The 19,953-nt window shown below is 39.5% G+C and overlaps 1 protein-coding gene across 8 annotated transcripts in view; it reads right to left on the bottom strand.

The window, feature by feature from the left end:
• Positions 1–17,084, bottom strand: part of atp8a1 (ATPase phospholipid transporting 8A1) — a 90,405-nt gene extending 73,321 nt beyond the window's left edge. For 4 of the 8 annotated variants that reach the window (XM_017408254.3, XM_017408256.3, XM_017408253.3 and 1 more), the window contains exons 1-2: positions 5,873–6,203; positions 178–292 (exon numbers count right to left, since the gene is read on the bottom strand). In XM_017408254.3, the coding sequence (XP_017263743.1) occupies positions 178–292; positions 5,873–5,930 (173 nt within the window). In that variant the 5' untranslated portion in view covers positions 5,931–6,203. Of the gene's footprint in view, positions 1–177; positions 293–5,872; positions 6,205–16,626 lie in introns of those variants that run through there. The other 4 variants (XM_025004235.2, XM_025004233.2, XM_017408259.3 and 1 more) reach the window with 2 other exon arrangements.
• Positions 17,085–19,953: the final 2,869 nt, after the last annotated feature.

Raw genomic sequence — 19,953 nt, forward strand, 5'->3', positions numbered from 1 at the left:
TGTCACTTGATTTCACACCACACAAAACTAAAGAACAAAATTTCCATTTGAGAGAAACGACAATCAGACAGACTCAATGCTCCCACACATGTAGCACTGTTTGCACCTCATAAATTCAGAAATGTATAAGTTGCTTTGATATTTCCCATCATCTTCTGTGCATTCGTCCCTCCTTACCTGACTCGATTGCTGCAAAACTTTGTGAACTGAGGCCGGTTGAGGTATATCTGTCGAGCATCTTCTTGGTCAGCCAGTGATGTCTTCTCTGATGTGTCCTCTGTCTTTTCATATCCTGCAGGATGAAAGAAAGGATATATTCGTTTAAAGTTAAAAAATAAACAACACCATAAGAACAAACAAAAGATAGATAGTTTCTCAAGTTTTGTGGTTTTTTTATGTGTCCTAAAGTCCTCAAAGGAGTCTTTGAAGTCTGAAAAACTGACTGTACTTTTTTTTAAACACACTTCCTGCTCACCACCCTTCCTGAAAAAAAAGAAACTAAAAACAACTTATAGTATCGTCCCGTCTGTTGCTGTCATTTTGTCCTAAACTTCTGTTTTATTAGAGGATATTTCAGCTGCAGAACTCAGTGGTCGAACACTCAAAGAAAAATCACATAATTTACAGACAAACACAAAGAGTGTTTTGTGTTTAAAATGCCCATTCCTACTTAAGAGGCTCTGATTATACAGCATAATTTAAACCTTTTACCTTTTTATTGTCACTGCAGCAAATAAAGAGGGCCTTGAAAGCATTCTTTTCATTACATTCTTCAGAAAGGTGTCTAGGACATTCCAAATAAGATATATAGAAACTTACTTTACTTTAAAATTACTCTATTCTCCTAATGGAGTGAGAAAGTGTTTTGTAAAAAGAGCTTGACAAATGACATGTAAGTGAAACCAGCTCTCCTACTATTATCTCCAGCACAAACGTTTCATGGAGAGAAAGTTATATAATTAAGTACAAAAATATAAGTGCTATATTAACAGTGTGAAAACAACACTGATAATTCTCTGGTTATCTGTGGCTCGGGGGATGAGCCTAAAAGTTACACTTTAGCTGTTATTAGCTTCATTTGTGTGAATAAAACTTCCACAAAAAGCTTGAATTAAAGAAAAAAAATATATAGCCCGACATTTATTTTTATTATTCCAAATCTTTGATGAGTTTCAGTTCATCTATCACTCCTAACAAAGGCATTAAAGGCATTAAAGGCATTAGAGCCACGTCCACAGAGAAAATGGGATCTGGTTGGCTGATAGCTTCCAATGGAAGAAGCAGGTGGATGAAAAAGTAAAGAAATACAAAGTCCCTCTGCTAAACTTCAATAATCTTAGAGCTCACATTCAGTTTAATGTTTAGGTTGTTCTTTTCCTCCACAAACAGTTAAATCAGAAGTTAAAAAACAAAGCCTCTGATGATCAGTGTTTCGTCTCATTAGTTTAGACACATTTCAGGCATTTCCATGCTTATATTTAAGGACTATTTGTTGCAGGAAGTGTGTGATTAAAGCTCAGAATTTCCTGTTGGGTAGAGTCCTCAAAACTAATCAAAATAAAATATATCTGCCTCAGTCTGGAGTCCAGAAAATTCAACATGTGCATTACTACTATCATGTTTATTTCTTCATCATTCTCAGTGTTTGTCTTACTAAAAACATGCATTACCTCAATTTTAAGAATCAATCATCAGTTTTTGATGCAGAAAATGAAGCACTGACAACTCTGTCATTTCTAAATTATTTTCCCTGTTCTGAATATAATAGTTAGGATTGGGAGAAGCAACATTTCTGTGTTGGAAAACCCTCTCCCTGCGTGGGTAAAACACTCTGCCTACATCTGTGGAAACACAAGGCCCCGCTTTGCTCCTACTGAGTTCAACAAAGTAGGTTGAAACTCTGCTGGCTAAATAAACACTACTGAGACCTGATGGGGGCTGCATGTGGGCTGCAACAATGCTTATGCATGTAACTTATTGCAAGTTTTGATTGGCAAGTGGCTTTCTTTGTAACCAAGATCTAACATCACAGATGCAAACTCTGTTCAGCAGTTACGCCCTTCATACGTATGTTAGATAGACACAAAACAGACGCTGAACTAAAGTTCTCTAGTGCTTAAAACCTACCGAGGACAGGATGACCAATGGGATTCACAAAACTGATAAAAACATAAACTCAGACACATTTAAACAACATATTTTTTACTAAATTCCACTTGTCCCCATAATAGATAAGCTTTCTTATTTTGGCACTCCCCTGAAACCTGAACATGTCTCTTAGCCTTACAGGGTGTGATTTAAAATGAAAAATACCACAACTATATTTGAGAAACCAATATAAAGCCCTCCAGATGATATGGAGGGAACAACACAAGACAGGGATTGCATCAGTTATTTCAGCATAAATTATGTTCAGATATATCTGACCTATTTTCAGTGTTTTAAAACATTTTAATTAATTTATAAATGCTAAAAATAATGTTTAGTTAAAATTATACTTTATGTGTATACCAGCTGTTTTATAATTCCAGCAGTTCATATGTTTGACTAATGATTTCTACTAAAGTATCAAGACTGAAAAGTAAAATTTTACCAACCTAAAATACATTTTCTTACTGAAAAAAGTCCCTTTTACAGTCTTGTTTTAAGAAGAGAATTAAAAATGCTCATGGGGTTCAAATTACACTTTCCCTGTGCTTAGACTGCTGTATTTGCATATTTTGCTTGTTTGTTTAGCTTCCTGACTCAGCTTTAGTCATGAATTGGTGCTATATAATTAAAGTGAATTGAAATGAACTGAGCTGAATGAAATATATCTGTAACACTGTCCACAGCAATCCCAAGAAAGCACCACTGTAAAACTCTAAAGTCAAGCGTAGTCCTGGACTATCAGGTTGCATGAATGTGATCCTCAGTGGGCTGGACAGCCTTCAGTAATGTGGAGTGGTTGTGGTGTCAGAGGAAGTGAGGTAAAGCAGTCATAGCATAGCTTTCATATCTACAAACATTATTACTTGAAACTATTTAGTTTAAAATGGAAAAAAGGCAGCGAGTGAGAGAATGCAGCTTCTTGAGGCGTTAACAACAACAACAACATTCAAAGTGTTGAGGTACTGTAACCTGAGTCACTACATGATATGACCCAGTCGTAACCCTAGCCTGGACTGCAGTATTTCCTTCATGTCATGTCAAGGAAACAAAGTAGAAAACTGACGCAGTCCTCTCAGTCAAAGCTGCCACTTTCTCTTCTCTTTGCTTCCTTTCTTGTTCTCACCTTACATCTAACACTTTCTCACTCATGTAACACAAACCCTGAATCTTCCATTACAGCCTTTGTTATTTTAATAGTCCACTTAGCTTCGCCCAGAGGATTACCAAATTTATATTTTTAGATTATTTACATGGCTCCTTTTAGTCCTGGTTACAAAATGTTTAGCATAAAAATACTAAAGAAGTATCTAACTTCTCCTAACATCTTCTCTTGATGGTTTCTCTCTCTACCATGTGCTCTGTCACTAAAAATAAATAGCTGCCGTAGTCATTTGGTCGCCAGGGAAAACACTGGTTGGTTATCCTGACCTTGTTACGCAAGATGTCACATCAGCAAAGGTGCTTTATCGGATTACTGTTGAAGCAAATCAGTGTGTTAGGACAGCAGTGGTGTCTACAACTTACAGTATGTAGAGGAACAAAGTACACCACTGTTCACCAGTACAGGCTGTATGTATACAGTACTACTGTACTAAGGATTCCCTCTACTTTACTTGTTTATTTTTGTGTGTGCAGCCAGAGAGATGTTGGCTGGTTATAATCTTCTGCTCCAACAGGTTCATCTCCGTGGAAGTTAAAGTTTTGATCTATGTAGTTTGTACGCATTTACAGAAAAAGTATAAACTCCACCTAAAGCCATGTGACTGAGCATTATATATTTGAGGGGCTGATGTACTGTTTTAACACAGCCTTGGTGGTATGGAGGCTCTTCCTTGAGAAGAGGTAACCCAAACGTTACAGTTCAGTCTTGTGTCAAGAAGCTAATTTCCCATCAAGCCCAAATTAACAACTTTCATGCAGTAGTTCACCTGGAAACGCTGTAATGACAGGTGGTTAGAACTGCACTGAGCGAAGGTGAGGAAAGGACATTTACTCGAAACCAAGCTGCCTCACCAAGTCTGAAGAAGGATAAGGCTTCTGAACCCAAATACAATAAAGTAAATCATTTTGTGTGTTACTCTTTATATACAATGGTTTTCAGGCACAAATTATATATAAACATTACCTAAAAGTTGAAGAAAGAATTTGATAACCCAACTTTCAGAAAGCAGTTTGGGGTGAACACTGTGCACCCAGATCCCAAGAAATTCAAAGAGACAGGTTTGTTTATAACGTGTGAATACATTCCAGTCCTCTTTCTTTCTGCTGTTCTCTCATTTCAAAATTATTCCTCAAAACACATCGGGTGGCATTTAAGTGACTACTCCATATGATATCAACAGAAACCAGCTATACACCAATTTATACACTGATTATGGCTCTTGTACACTAGAAAACAGTTTTCAACAAAGATAAAACTCTGAGCAGATTTGGTTATCAAGGAATTAGCGTTTACTGCATGTTGACAGTAAAAACATGGGACTAGTGTAGACGGTGACGGTCTCTGCAGTATAAGACCCGTGTGAAGCAGCAGCCCAGTGGAGGTGGTTAAGTAGATGTGATTGATGCTGCGTCTCTGAGTTCTGAATGAGGCTTCGCAGCAGGAGCCACAGTGCTGGAGTAGGCCAGGTGCTGCAATGCACCAGTTGCTGGTTGTACTCTTCTTAGTGACCTTAAACTTTTTTTCCCCTCTCTTTCCTTTAGCAGCATTGACACAAAGACCTGGAAACAAACTTATTAATATATAAATAACTGTATGTACAGTATGACTGAAAGAAAATTGTTAAAATGATATTTTTGTTTTGTTTTGTTTTAGACTCTTTACAGTACAGGACCTCTCCAGTACCTCTGCAAAGGGTTATTCAGCCTGTTAGCCAAATGGCTCAAATATTATGAAGAAGTTTGCTTAAAATTGTTTTTACTAAAGGTGGGAGACACTGCTTCAATGGTATTTTAGTATATCTGAATCTAGGTATGAATACAAAAAGTATATAATAATAAAAAAAAACCTCAGATTAGGCACACCTTAGTGCAATCTCAGAATAGTCTACCAAAAGTCAACTTTTGAGAAGTATGTGAAACCTAAACAATGGGCTTTTGATTTGTTTTGAGAGGATATTGCCATTTATTCTGCACATTCCCGGGCCCAAAACTGCCTCGGAGCACCAAGGAGCTGAGAAACTGCCCTTCATAACTTGGCAAGATCAAGAGAAATTAGTTTCGCTTTACAGGAACACTTGAAGCCGACAATAAAGAATGATACATGTTTAATCAAGTCTAAACAAGTTAAATTAAAGTTTAGATAAGAAGAAGAACTCAAAAGAGTAAACCTTGGGCTAGCTTTTGCTTGCAAGCCTTGAGGAAAAAAAAATGATGAATGACAGAAACCAGCCTGATGAAGCTGATCACCTCGCTTCTTTTATTTTGGTTGCTTTTATTTTACTAGACTGTTTTGACAAAGTTGCTGATGTGTAGATTTATAAATATAAAAAAGTCACAATCATTTAAAAATGTTTTAATTGTTTTGTTTTTAGAGGTTATGTTGTTAAGTTTGACACAAGTTCCAAATAAGATCAGTTTAAAGCAATAAAGAAGTAATCCTTGTAGAAGAAATTATTCATTTTTGTCTGCTTCTTGTCTTTTGTTGAATGTAACATTTGTCAGTGATGTAGTATTCAAATGTACACTCTTATTTTTTTGAGGTCCTGTAACTTCCTCCTACCTTGCTGCTCGGCACTTCTGGTAGTTTCCGATGAAGTCTCTTCTGGCGTCTCCAGCATGACAACAGATTTAACTGTATGGATTTCCACAAGCAAGGCTCAGTTGGGGGTTTGATTTACAAAAACATTGTTATACTCCACATTTCTGAGAGAGCCCAAAGTTTAAAAAAAAAATAAAAAAGAAAGATAGAGTCCTTGTGTTGCTTTAAGTAAAGAAAAAGGTCCATCAAATCCAGATATTTTTTGTTCCGCTGCATCAACAGCAAGCCTGAGGGCCTCTCCAGCCAGAACCTACAGCAAGAGGAAAACTAATTCAGGAGCCATTACTGCAAGGAGACTGAGGCTGGGAGGCAGAACGTGGACTAACTTTAGTAAGCAGCAGTACGACACAGTGAGGGTGGAGTCAATCTGCAGGATGACAGGCAGGCTCAGACAGCAGACAGAAACATACTGACTGGGTAGCTGACAGAATAACTGGGCAAATAAATGTATTTGCACTGGAGCACCTTCTATGTGCTAATATTTAATAAATTATTTGAGAACGCATGGGTGTGCCATTACTGGATACATAATAAATAGTTAAAGATGATTTTGCTCAACTCGTACAGCATTTAGTGTAACTTTTACTGCAATATATCACCTCCATTTTTAACTTGGATGGTAGAAGTTATATATATTCATTCATTAAGTTGAGTAATCTTCACAGTTTAAAATAATACTGAGGTTCTTTCCTTGACTTTGCACAAAATGTCTAATACATCTTGCAAATTTTGAGCAATTTAAAAAGAGAATATGGTAATGACTGAAATGATCACCAATTTTATTTATTATTATGCAAAAGCATTCACAAGCTGATCAGGTTTTGCTGCAGCATCTATTCTTACACACCTGATCCAATTAAAGGCTACAGGCTGAACACTTTAATTGGATTTGAGAGCAAAAGAAGAAGAAAAGCCCAAAAGTTGTCAAAGGCAGCAAATACTGGTCTAATATGGCTGTGAATATTTTAGTGAGCTGCTGCCACAGATGTCTTTGTAAGAACTGAAACTAGCAAAAATGGCACACTAGATAGATAGACACTGCGCAAAATATCTAATCGGTATCGTATCTGGCTAACTGAACCACAATAACGAAGCGCTAAATAAAGCTCAGAAGAAACAGAGAGGAAAACAGACAGCTTGAAGGGGAATCCTCCAGAGGGAGGATCTTTGCCTCCAAGAGTTGAAATGCATTTGGATGAAGGCCAGATGTCAAGATTATTGCTTGTGTCAGCCAATATATACAGACCGGTGGAACAATAGTCACAAAAGGGCATGCATTTTGGACAGGGTGCTCAATTGAAGGGGGAAAAAAACTGTTCAGGAAGGCTTGGCCAAGACATGCTGGGCTTCCTGTTAGTCTTGTCAGCCTTACCGAGCACTCCTCATTACAGATACATGAACAAACATGTCAAATATTCATTTTAGACAAAAGCAAAGAAAGTTTACAGAATATTCTTGTTCTGGCATATAACCTGTTGGTGTTGTTTTTTTGTTTTGCTTTGTTTTTAGGACAGAAACTTGGTTTATGTTTAATATCAATTAGTACATACTCTATCTTTGATCACACTGTGATGAATTAACTGGATCCATAAATCTTTAGAAAGGCATCAATAAATCCCAAGTTGTACAATATTTTTTGTTCAGTCCAACCCAGAGACAGAACAAGAACTGATGAGCCCCGGAGACTGATAGGATGGTCAATAAAGTGTGGGGGAAAAGGCCTGTGGCATTGACAGAATCAGGCTCCCACAAAATGTATTCAATAATAACAAGGTGGGTGGGGGTGTGCTGCTTGAAGCCAACAACACTAATCTAACATCAGCAAATGAAAAGCAGCCAAACCGCAGTCACTAACAACAAGATCAACAAAAATACACTTCTCTAAAAAAAATACAAAATACAGAAGAATTACAAGTGACTTGGCATTTATGGAAATGTTTCACATATAGGCCAAAATGTAACAAAACCCCAAAGAGAGCTGAAAGAGTTCAGCCGTGTCAGCTTGCTATCCTAACCTATTGTTATAAGTCTCAAATTATTTCCAAACTGATATAATTTTTAAGTCTTTGTCTCCTTGCCAAGAGAGCTTATTATAACATGTACTACTGTATCTGCTCACTGCTGCTAAAGAAAGATCTCTACATGATTATTCAGGCTAGATGAATATTTCAGTAGACAAAGCAGCTACAGTCTATTCATGGTAACTGAAGTCCCAGAGATGAAAGCTCCTCCCTATCTTCCACCGTTTGTGAATGGAAAGAAGGGCTGATCGGGACTGCAGGTACTGCCTTAATCTAAGCAACATCCATAAGTCGCTTATCAGATCACAGTGCTGTGACCGCCACTCACAACAACAACAACAGGACAGCTGCAGAATTAATCCCCCCTTCCTGTTTGGCTCAGTCTGGCTCCTCATAGGCTAAGGCAGACCATGGTAGGACGGAAAGTCCGGGGACAGCACAGGCAGCTGGGGCTGGCAGTGACGTCACAGGGCCGGCCCGGCTGAGCTTAGCGAGGGATCTACAGGGAGAGAAGCCGTCGCACTGTGAGCGACTTTATGAATGATCAAAAGCCAGGGCGTATGGTATATACAATTCAAAAGGCCTGAAAACAAGGAAGATCTGAAAACTCTGAATGCCAGCCACACTGGCAGTGTTCCTCATCTTCACTGAAACCACACCTACTGTATCAAACTGATGTTGGATTAACACACACACACTCACACACACAGCATGAACACCTTTTCCAATGAGGTGAGGCCCCATGTGGTTGAAGCACCAGCTTTTCAACATGCTGAAAACGAGCGTGCTAAAATGCTGACGTTAGGGATATCTTATCACAGCTTGTTCACATGCTAATATATGCCAATTAAAACTAAACACAAAACCAGTGTAGATACCCGAGAGCGTCTTGTAGTTAGTTTGCTTTTGGCTCAAAGCACTCGACAAAAGTGCGTCACTAAAAGAAACATTTCCTATGTGGGCTTCATGGTAAGTTGTTTAAACTTTAAATGCCTATTTAAATTCTCACAAATCATCATGGCTAGATTTTCTTCTCACTGCTGCAACTCAATTTCCCTCTGTCAGTCTGAAAATGAAAGATGCACCAGTGCTTTACTCATTGAAAGGTAAAATTTTCATTAATTTGTACTAATTTGTACTAAGTCATGTAAAACAAATTTTAGGGACTACTTTAGCAGCTTCTTTCAGCTGCAACAGACCAAGTCAATGGTTGTTACTGTTGTAGGGTTAGACGGATCAGATGTGACAACCGGGCTGTTGTTTTATGTCCGACTTGTTCAGTAAGACTCGGCTCCGGAGACAAATGATATGACTGTTTATTCATGCTGCCTGAAATGACAAGTGTCTGAACTACCATGGAGTAAACACAACTGACATTAGATTCATCAAAAGATCAAAACAAAAGAGATGAACAGAGCAACTATTCAATATTTCTTTCAACAACCAGGATCCCTGCGTGGCTGAACAGAGAATAAACATATAATACTATCAATTTTTATGGTCAGTTTTGCTCAATAAAAAAGCTAAACACTGAACAAAAAAGACTGCATTATTGGGGTATTTACAAATGGAGACGCGTAATTAATTTCAGAATTAAAACTGTTTAAAACATGGGTGAAATACTTAAAACGTGAACCAGACTCATTCCCTTCGCAGGCTTTCTATAAATAGATGTAATATCTAAATGACTATTAATCCATGCTGTAGGACCTGATGTGTCAGATCTTACAAGCTTGTTAAAAAAACTAAATATCATTCCCTCTGATGGCCACAACTATAGAGGAAGCTAGACATCTGCACAACCCAAGCACCTTCCCTGTGCCCATAGATGCAGTCCTTGTCTTATTGATTTAGGTCTCAGTCTTCTGAACAGGTCATCTATTAATACCAGTTCTGGTGTATCTTTGATTGCAGGAGAACAGGTACGCATAAAGGTGATGACTTTGTGTTGCTGGCATCACTGTATATAGAACATGATCCATATATGTATCAAAACTATGGGATTATAAATGAAAACATGTAGATGAAGCAACAATTTGTTTTGAGGTAGCTTGTTTTTGGATTTGGGTCCAGATCACTTATGCCCATTTATTCAGACTAAACTTCAGAGTACTCTTTAAATCGATGTGAAAAAAGCCTGTCGACGGGGCTGTAACTTCTGCATTATAAAACAATACTGGACATTTTTATGGATGTTTTTAGACCAAACTATCTATCTATAGAAGCAGCACTGTGACCCAGTTGAATATAAATTTAGCTGAGATGGGATGCGGGTCATAAAATGCAGAAGCTCTTGGAGGGTGGGTGTGGTGTTGGCAGTGGGATGGAGGGGTGTAGGGAGGGGTCAAGGACAGGAGGAGTTTCATTTTCCCCACCATTGATGGTGTTACTTTCCTATGGAGTGCCTGCCAACACCTCTCCGCCTGACCTCATCATCCCGCTGTGACACAGTCACACCTGGCTGTCCTCCTACTTATGCAGCTTCTTTGGATTTTCCTGCTGTTTGAGAGCATCACACAGATGAACATTAGAACAGAAAATCTAGAGAAAAACTTTACAAAGCAAATAGCAAAAATCGTTGAGAACATCCCCCTGATTGAATCTGTCATGTTTATAAAAACAAGTTAATACCTGATATATTGCACATTTATAACTAAAGGCTAAATAAAAGCTTCTGGATTATTTTCCTTACTGCTAGCTTAAAATATACAATCTTGAACAAACTTGAAGTGATCTAATTAAATGCTTAGCACAGCTCAAAACTCATCAGGATAACGAAATGTTTCGTTTATGATTCATTGTTTTGGTTAAGATCTTTCAGATTAACACTAAACTAAATGTCTTATGTGTTACCCTAATTCATTACATAATTAGCTTTGCTAAATAAAAATGAATTTATGTTGTTGTTTCTTGTTAGTGATCATGACTGACTGCAGCTGGTATATGTCTTTGCCGAAATAAAAGAAAAATTGTTTGGAGGAACTCATTGAATTGACCAATAATCATCTGTCACCATGAACCTAGTTAAAATGTTCAGGAACAACAAAAAAACGACCAAGGCCATAAATTGTCACTGTCCACCCTTAGGCCAGTTTTACACTGCTGTGGACTGAGAGGGTGGTGACCAACAAGAAAAAAAAAAACTGTTCCTCCAAAAGCAACACCTTCAAGCTCCACTGAAATTTGCAGCTGCTCACATGGACAAGCCAACTGCCTCCTGGAGAAGGTTTTATAGTCAGACGATGCAAAAACTGAAAAGTCTGGCCACAATGAAAGGAAGTCTGTTTGGAAGATAAGGCTTTTTTCTGCCAGTGGTACTGGTGCAATGCACAAAGTGGATGGAACAATGAAGGAGGTCTACCCCCTAATTCTTCAACTTCACCTCAACTCAGCTAGACGGATGAAACTTGGACACAGCTGGGTTTCCCAACAATACAATGCATTTCCTAACAATACAATTTGACCCTGTGTGAATTAGAAAAAATTCACAATAAATTTTAACTAGTGCACCCAATTCTTGTTCTTAAAACTCATTGAAGTTGTGTGTCTCAGAGAGAAAAATAGTTTGAATAAATCTTATTGATTTATGAATGAAGCAGGGGAACATCCTGCTTCATTGACACTTGGAAAGTTCACGCCAGTGATGGGTGCATAAACTACTGATCACAACTGTAGCTATATTTTGTTATTAGTTTTTAGAGATGGTTTGAACTCTGTTTTAACACTTTGTCAAGTTAATGGTTACCAAAATTACTAGGACATAAACACTTGTGAAATTATGACTAAACTTATCAACTGTGACCCTCACACTCATCAGTGCAGGGGTTTTTCTTTCTGAGGTCAGCATGGCATCAGGCATTAATGAACAATGGAGCTGTCTCGATTGTCTCCGCATCTGAGTAAGTGCATCTGCTTTATGTCTGCATCAGTCTCTGTGTGGAGACGCACATGAGTGTTTTTTACATCTTCTCCTCCACACAATTTGCCTTGAAGAAAGAGAAGAATCATTGAGCTGAGTGAAACGGAGTAGCTGATGAAACACATATTACTCTGGCTGCAGGTAACTGATGAAGGCAAGGACATTAAGGGGAAAACAGAGAGGAAGAGATGTCCCGTGCTGGCACATGGAGTAGAAAGGCCTGAAGGGACTTAATATGACACACCAGCGGCCCCAGACAGGGGATTTAGTGCCGTATTGGGCTTTTGTGCCACATTATTATCAGCCAGTTATCCACCAGGCACATAGGTACCTCTTGATCCCCTGAGAAGGGAGAAATCTATCCCCCTCTAGTCTCCTTCTTCATGCTGTTACTACAATTCAGACAGGCTGAGGCTTAGCTGGTGTTATTGAAATGCTACAGGGGGAACATCCTGCTTCATTGACACTTGGAAATTAAACCTTAAGACACACAGAAATGTAGAGAGAGGCATAATGCTTAAAAGAAACACCAGTCTGCTTTGTCTGACAGAAAAGAAAGTATTCTGACATTCAAAACTAAAAAGCAGGGGAACAAATGACAGATTTAACTGCCTTTCCTCATCTTTAGTCCAAACTGTGAGGGGATTCCACCTGTCTGCAGATAATCATGCAGGCTAAGATTACAAACCAGATGCTGTCTACTCTTAACATGTGGGATTTGTTGATCGGTTCTTTCTTTAGCAGAGTTACTGTATACATCACCATTTGTGTATGAGAGGTACCCGTCCTGCACTGCTGCTTCACACATTAAACATGCAGCCTCTCATGTCACATGCACTCCGAGTGTACTGGATGGGGTTATTTTGGCAATGCGTTCAGACAGGCTGCCAGTGATGCTGGATGTTTCCACAGCACAGTAAAGAAGAGTGGCACGAAGGGAAGTGGCACGTGATGGACAAGACTGAGGGGGTGCAGCAGGAAAAGTTGACGGACAGGCCACTGATGGATTAGGTGGTAAGCCTGGCAGAGAGGGCTGCCCTTGCTACAAACAGTCTGCCTGATGCACTGTGGTGATTAAAATATAAAACTGAGGGCTGGGAGTGTACTTAGGTTCTTAGAAAAAAAGAAAAAGTTGTGCAACAGGAGCGTGATTAAGCAAAACTTCATATAAAGCCATGACGTATGTACGTAAAGGGCCAAGCTCCAACACAGGTTATCGAGCTAGCTCCATTAAACATTCACAAAAGTGATTTGAAAATGGATCACAAGACTCTTGTTTTCAGTGAAGCAGGAGGAAAACAGGGTACACACAAGTAAAGGACTTAATAAAACCTCAAAAAGTAGTGTAAGCATGACAGCAATAGCTGCTGCATAATTAATGCGCCTAGTCTTCTGACTGCAGCAGCCACACGGTCAACAATTTTAGAGAAAATCTATATTTCTATTAAATTATTTAGACCTTTACCAGCACAGTGCTCAAGACCATCTCTGGAATAACGGCGCAGTTACTGTTAAGATAAGCTGACAAGATGACAAACTCCTACAGTTTCAGATTAAAGTCGCAGAACTACTACCGACTCCAGCCACTTCGCCAGAAAACAAAACAAAAAAACGCTGAATTGTTTTCTTAAAAAAATATCACAACAGTTACAGGCAGTTTGAATCCTAATGTGCAGCATGTGTATGTTACAGGTTCGAGGAGAAACAGGGAAGAACTTATTCTCTGCAGCTGTTTCCAATCATTCACTGAAAGAACGAGGCAAGCCTGACTTATCTCGTGCTCCAGGGTTTTTGACTTGAATGTAGATTGGAGCTAAAAGGTGGCTGTTTATAGCATATAGGATTCTTGAAAGCTGGAACAGGGATAAATGAATGTGGGGAAAATTCAGCTTGATGCGAGCTGCCAGTTAGCAGGCTGTGAACCGTTTCCCCACAGGATTTGCTGCAGTGGAAGGGGGAGCAGATCTGAACTCCACCATCGTGTCCCGCTGGCAGCCATTGAAAGTAGTCGACTGTCTCCGCACCCAAAGACTTTATGGCGTCCTTGTTCTGCTCTGCAGCTCTGGTGAGCTTGTGAAGCAACCAGTCTTCAAAGTGGTGAAGGTTTCAGCTCAAGTGTGTGACGATGAAGGTGGAACCCATTTTCTAACCATTTGTGGCTGAATCGAAACGGTTTGGACTGATCAGTATCCAACATCAGAAGATACGGGTGGTTTGTAGGAAGGCCAACTAACAACACACTCAAATAATTCAGAGGCTGTGCAAACTATGCTCCAATAAGCCTACCTCACAGCAGACAGAGTAGAAAAAGCATAGGTGTACGTTCCACTTCTGTAGCTGTGCATGATGTTCTGCAAAAATGCTAATGAGCAGAAGTTCTCGAGAATATACCGGTGCTTTTCTTACACTTGTCTGTAGTGAAATAGGCCAGTCATCAAATTAATTAAAGCTTGATTGTTATAGATTATAAAAGACAGATTCTTTACACAGTTAACTTTCAATTTTTTAAATACTTTTGATTTTCAAAAGTGTTTGTAGCAACCCATCTGAAGTGTCAGGTTATTGGCAGAGCAGGATGAATGAATCAACGTAATAAAAGTGGATAGCAGTATTCTTTCAAACATACTGGCAGCTATTTAACATGCTTGAGAAGTGACTGAAGTAAATACATGGGAGGTTTCTGCATGAAAATATTATTGGTGTTTACACCATGGCCACAATGTTTGGTTACTATTAGATAAACAACATTTATAATCATTTACAAAACATTATTAGTGGATACCTAATCAATATAAAGTGAGTTTATGTTGCCTTAAGCAGAACATTTTGAGTTAGCTAGAAGTACATAAAAACAGGCAAATGAGACGAGGTTCATCCAAATTCACTCTACTACTCGCTTTAGTGGCCAAATAATATACTCATGAGCCATAAGTCAGACTGAGTATTAGCAGGTTATAAATCAAACTTGGGCCAAGCAAAAAAAAAAAAAAAAAAGAAGGGAAATAAATAAATAAAAAACAGACCACAGCAGCACTTTACATTTACTGTGAAGAAAAATAGAAACTGCAGTAAGCCTCATAAATCATGGGATATAATATTGATTGCTGCAGATAAATTCTGCCACTGTTCTGAGATCAGAGCTTAGGATCAGCCAAAAACCAGTAATGTGAGGGATTAAAGTACTTCATAAAGAAACTCTGACAGACTGTGCACCTGAAGCCAGCAGAGATCCTGGATGTGTCCGGTAGGGATGTGAGGATCAGCCCATTCACGGACACACGTCCGTAAAGTGGCCGGGCGTAGATTAAATCTAAACGCATCGGGTGAAGTTTTTGTACTAATTAAAAGTAAAGAAACAGGTTTGTTTCTACAGGCATCCACAAATTTAAAAAATGACAAAAGTGAGGTTACGTTTGTTTCTTCAACAGTGGACAGCCGTTCTTCCGACTGCAGTTTTTGCCATATTGTTTTCTCTTTAGTGACATCTAAAGTTCAAGAGGACTGCAGCAGCACCAGCGTAAACAGCAACAAACACTGAAAATGTGCTCAAAGCTGTAAATCAACTAATATTCCAGAAAAAAAAAAAAGCTTAACTTGTGTTAAGTTCTTTCAGCTGCTCCCTTCTTCAGGGATTGCCACAGCGAGCAAACTTTAAGATTTACCAATCTTTCTTTCTTCCTGCTGCAACTTGGGATCGAACCTGCAACCTCAGGATTACAAGACCGCGGCAATGACCACAACGCAACCGCAGGCCTGTTTTTATTCTTTATAATGTAGGAAAACACATCTTGATGCTCACTGCTGAGTTAATTAAGAGTAATAAATATGTCTGCTGCTGGCAGGTTTGTTCTTTTAGCACTAAGCCTTATTTTTTGTGTATAAAAACTTGCAGTTTTCAAGCAAGATCTGTCACTTTTTAACTAGGTGAATATTTAACTTCAATAAATGACACAGGACCATACCTTTGTTTTGTCGTGTTATAATGCACTGGATCTCAACGTGGTGAAACACACTCATACTGAATTGCATCGTACCAGGATTAGAGGCTAAACTGCACCAAAATTAGTAGCTGAATTGTAACATTTTGCTGCCCACGTAATTTAACGAATCGAATCGTTGGCAGCATATCTAAGTGTGTATCGTATTTGCCACAGACCAGAGATGCACAACCCTAGGGTCCAGCCATAGGGGCTAAACTCAACTACAGCAATGCATCCTTAATTTTTGTTCCCGGGCAAACCCAGCAGAGGTGGGGAGGACCAGTGGTGGTGCAGTGAAACAGTGGGAGTCCCAGCCTAACTCACAGAGCCTGTTTTATTAGCCCCGCACTGTTGCAGAGATCCTCCCCTGGACTGATGTTTCCTCTAAAGTTGTATCTGCTGCAAGTGAGCAGCATCACATGATGGCGGGGGGGCGGACAGGGCTGTCCCAGTCAGGAGGAGGGGAGGGGAGGGGGGTTGCTGGGTCACTTCCTCAGAGGTGCATAAATGACTATAATTTTATCTGCAAACGTGCAGAAGGGAGTGGGTGATCACATTTTATCAACATGCCTCCCCTATCCGACAGAGCCTTCTGCTTATTGTCCCTGCAGACTTCAGCATAAAACTTTCATGACCCCTAATCACGGCTGGCAAGTTTCTGGACTTCCACAGTAGAGACCGGACGGCCTCCGAGCAGTTTGGGTCCAAAGACAATCTTCGTGCAGAGGGGAAACGCGGTCTTCAGAAGCGCCCCGCAGACATAAAACCGAGCCGAGCCGAGCCGCTCCTACGTACCTTCTGCTCGGGTCCGAAGATCAGACATGGTCCTCTGGACGGGCGGCATCTCTCCGGCCGGAGCCCTGCGACGGCACCTGTCAAGCGGCCGCGGCTCGGGGGTTCGGCTCCCGGTGTGGCTGCTGCTGCTGCTTCTCCGCCGTCAAGGGGCTTTTAAAATAACGGCTGAGACTCGGCGACGGAGCCCCTCTCATGCGGACCGGATTTCTGCGTGTTTACGGCCAATAATAACACATGTAAACGAGACAAAGCCGACCTTCATTCCGCTCGCGGCGACAGAAGCGTGGTGGTCAAGGAGCCGCTCCTCCCCACCCCCGCCCCCGCTCCCTCCGGCGCTTCACGGGTTCTCCTCCAGCATCCCGGCGACACGCGCCAGATTAGAGCCGTTAGACGCGTTCGATTCCCGGGGAGTGGGCTCGTCGGGTTTACCATGAACTGGAGCGGGGGCGACCGTGCAGCCTCACATTCTGGACCGTACCACCTTCAGCCGGAGCGAGAGGGGTGGACGAAACAAACAACTCTCAGTTCCCGACTTCCAGCAGAAAAATAATAATATTTTCTTTAACGTTTTGGACGATTAAAAATCGAAGAAGGACTTTATTTTATTGGGCATTAAATATGAAGAGTAAAATGGAGCTGTGTTTTAGGTCAGTTGGTTGGCGTCGCCCCCTTCCCCCCCTCTGCGGTAGTTGAGGTTCACATGTTGGGACTTGGATCAGAGTTTAATTTTTGTAGATATTTATGTTAAAATTGCAATTTCAGCAAATACAACCTATGTTTCTTTACGCTCTGATGTGAATTATAAAATATTTAAACATATATTAAGAATATAATTGATTTGTTTCCACGCGGCCTAATTTTGCAAAGCAGATTTTTCTTCTGAAAATACTATCAAATATAACATCCATTAGTAATAATTTAAGTAAATCAGGCATAGAAGCTGATGACTGCATTGATAGATGCAGGAATATGTATATCTTAGTAAGCAAAAATACATTTCTAAAATCAAATATAAAATATAAAAAAGCAAAAATATAGATTATGATTAAACTGAATCTCTAAACCTGGAAGTCAGATAAGCATAAATAGTTTATTTTTAAAAGAAATTACTTGCTAAACATTTTGTCTAAGTGGCAAAAAAGACAAGACATAGCACTCAGATGGGAAATAAGTTTGTTGATGAAAAACAACTGAAAGAAAGGTGAATAACCTCCTGGATGTTAGTTTCACGTCACAAGTCCAATTTTTATTGGAGGAAAAAAAGTGTTTTCTATATGTTACTATCACTGAATGACGTTTATATAAAAGGCAATCAATAAATGGCTTGTGTCTTGAAAAGTAGAGTGATTTTCAAGCAGAGAATCACTGTTTCTTACAGACATGCAGGTTTTTAGTTTTTAAAACTTATAGAAGCATGTAGTTTGTTATTATCAGATTAGTCCCAAACTGAAGTTTATGAATATTTTTTTACCCATTTTTATTAGAAATAATCATTCTTTAGATATTTTAAACAATTACTAAATAAAAGCTTTAATTGGACGAGTGACTGTTTAAGATTTTGTGTTCTTAATCTTTATCACCCACAGCTGAAGGCAAAAGGGCAAAAAAATTGAATGAAAACTCTCAGAATGTAATCTCTGGATGTTTATCAAAAACTAATGAACATTTGGTGTCAAAGCAATTCAAGATGGCCACCACAGCCAGCACAAAACATGGCTATAACTCAGCCGATTTTAAAGATATTGAGCTCAAATTAGGTCTGGTAGTAGCTGAGAGTCATTCTCCACAGTGCTTTACATTGCACTCAGAATATGCTTAAAACCTTACATCAACTATTGGAGTTAACCTTATTTGTCTGTTAGCAAAATATCTCCTGAAGCAATGAACAGATTTTAACAACAACTCTGGAGTCAACCTGATTCAAGATGGCAGCCACAGCTAAGCAACCTTAGCAAACATAAACGCGGCTATAATTTTATAAAATGTACAAATACGGAGCTAAAGTTTGATGTGGAGGTAGCTGAGCCATTAAAAACACTTACTTGGAGCACTAATATATCTTGCAATATTGCATGAGATTGTGCATAATGTCATTAGCAAGATTTGACCAAAAGCACCATAATTCTCCTTTCTCATCACAAGATGTCTTTAGCCTAAAACTCTGGCATGAAAGGCAATTCGCATTCCTTCAAGGAATGCTAGGCCTTTAATTTGTGTTTGTTTTCAGATCTGAAAACCTAGAATATGAACCTTCTGACCTCCAAAGAGCAAACATCTTTTCTGCAGAGATAAGGAAGTGAATACCAACATAAATGCCACCATCTGCGTGAGTGAAGCCCGATAGAGCTAGTTTAACCTCTTATAAGGCAAAAACTGATGAGCTAATCCACAAACAAATAACTCCAAAAGACACTAACTTGTATTTTACGTGTACGATACTTTCTGGTTTGACCCTGCTGACAGTTAAGTGTTCTTAATATTAAGCCAAATAAGGTTTGGTGGTGTGTGTCTTTATATTTAATGTCGAAATATCCCACATTTACTGTTTTTGCCACAATACTCGCTATGATTGCATGGCTTTTGTGACACAGCTGAGAATTCTGCCAATTCAGACATACAGTATGGCCTCACAAAGACACAAGTATTCATTTTTCATCTTAATGAAGACTTTAGCGAGTCACGTCGCCTGTTTTGTCACCTAGATAGATGCACATGTGTAACGTGGCAGAATGGATAAATCAGGTGAAAAACTAAATAGATAGATTAGTTTAAGCTTCAGAAAAGGGAAACTTACAGATGTATAATAAAAAGTTAGCGTTGCCTCGGCAGACCTGGACAGATTCTGACCACAACAACGGCATTAAGCAGCTGTAAGCAGACCCTTGTATCATCACCCTGTGATTATGTGATTACTGTCTGGAGACGAGCTCAGCAGAAGATCTAACCCACAGGTGACAGCATACGCTGGGCCACGTTTCCCCTATCAGAGTTCTGGGCTCTCAGTGAGCTGAAATTGGACGCTTCAAAGCAGTGAGAGGAAAGCCTCAACAATCCCTTCTCTGCTGCTTTTTGTGATCTCACTCTCACTGCGGCTGAAATGCAAATCACAGCAGAGGCTGCATTTATGCAGCAGCAGCACCACTGCAGTTGCTTCAGAGAACTGCAGATACACCACACATGGCTTTTAAAACACCAAGGAGCATGCTTATATCTATTTAGAGTTTCGTTTCATATATATAGTATGGGAGACTCTCCAGCTGTTCTCTTTAAAATCTATGTGTTTGTACTACTGGTGAGGATTAGAGGAAAATAAGATTAAGTGTCTCT

This window comes from Kryptolebias marmoratus, linkage group LG9 (genome assembly GCF_001649575.2).
Source record: "Kryptolebias marmoratus isolate JLee-2015 linkage group LG9, ASM164957v2, whole genome shotgun sequence".
Lineage (NCBI taxonomy): Eukaryota > Metazoa > Chordata > Actinopteri > Cyprinodontiformes > Rivulidae > Kryptolebias > Kryptolebias marmoratus.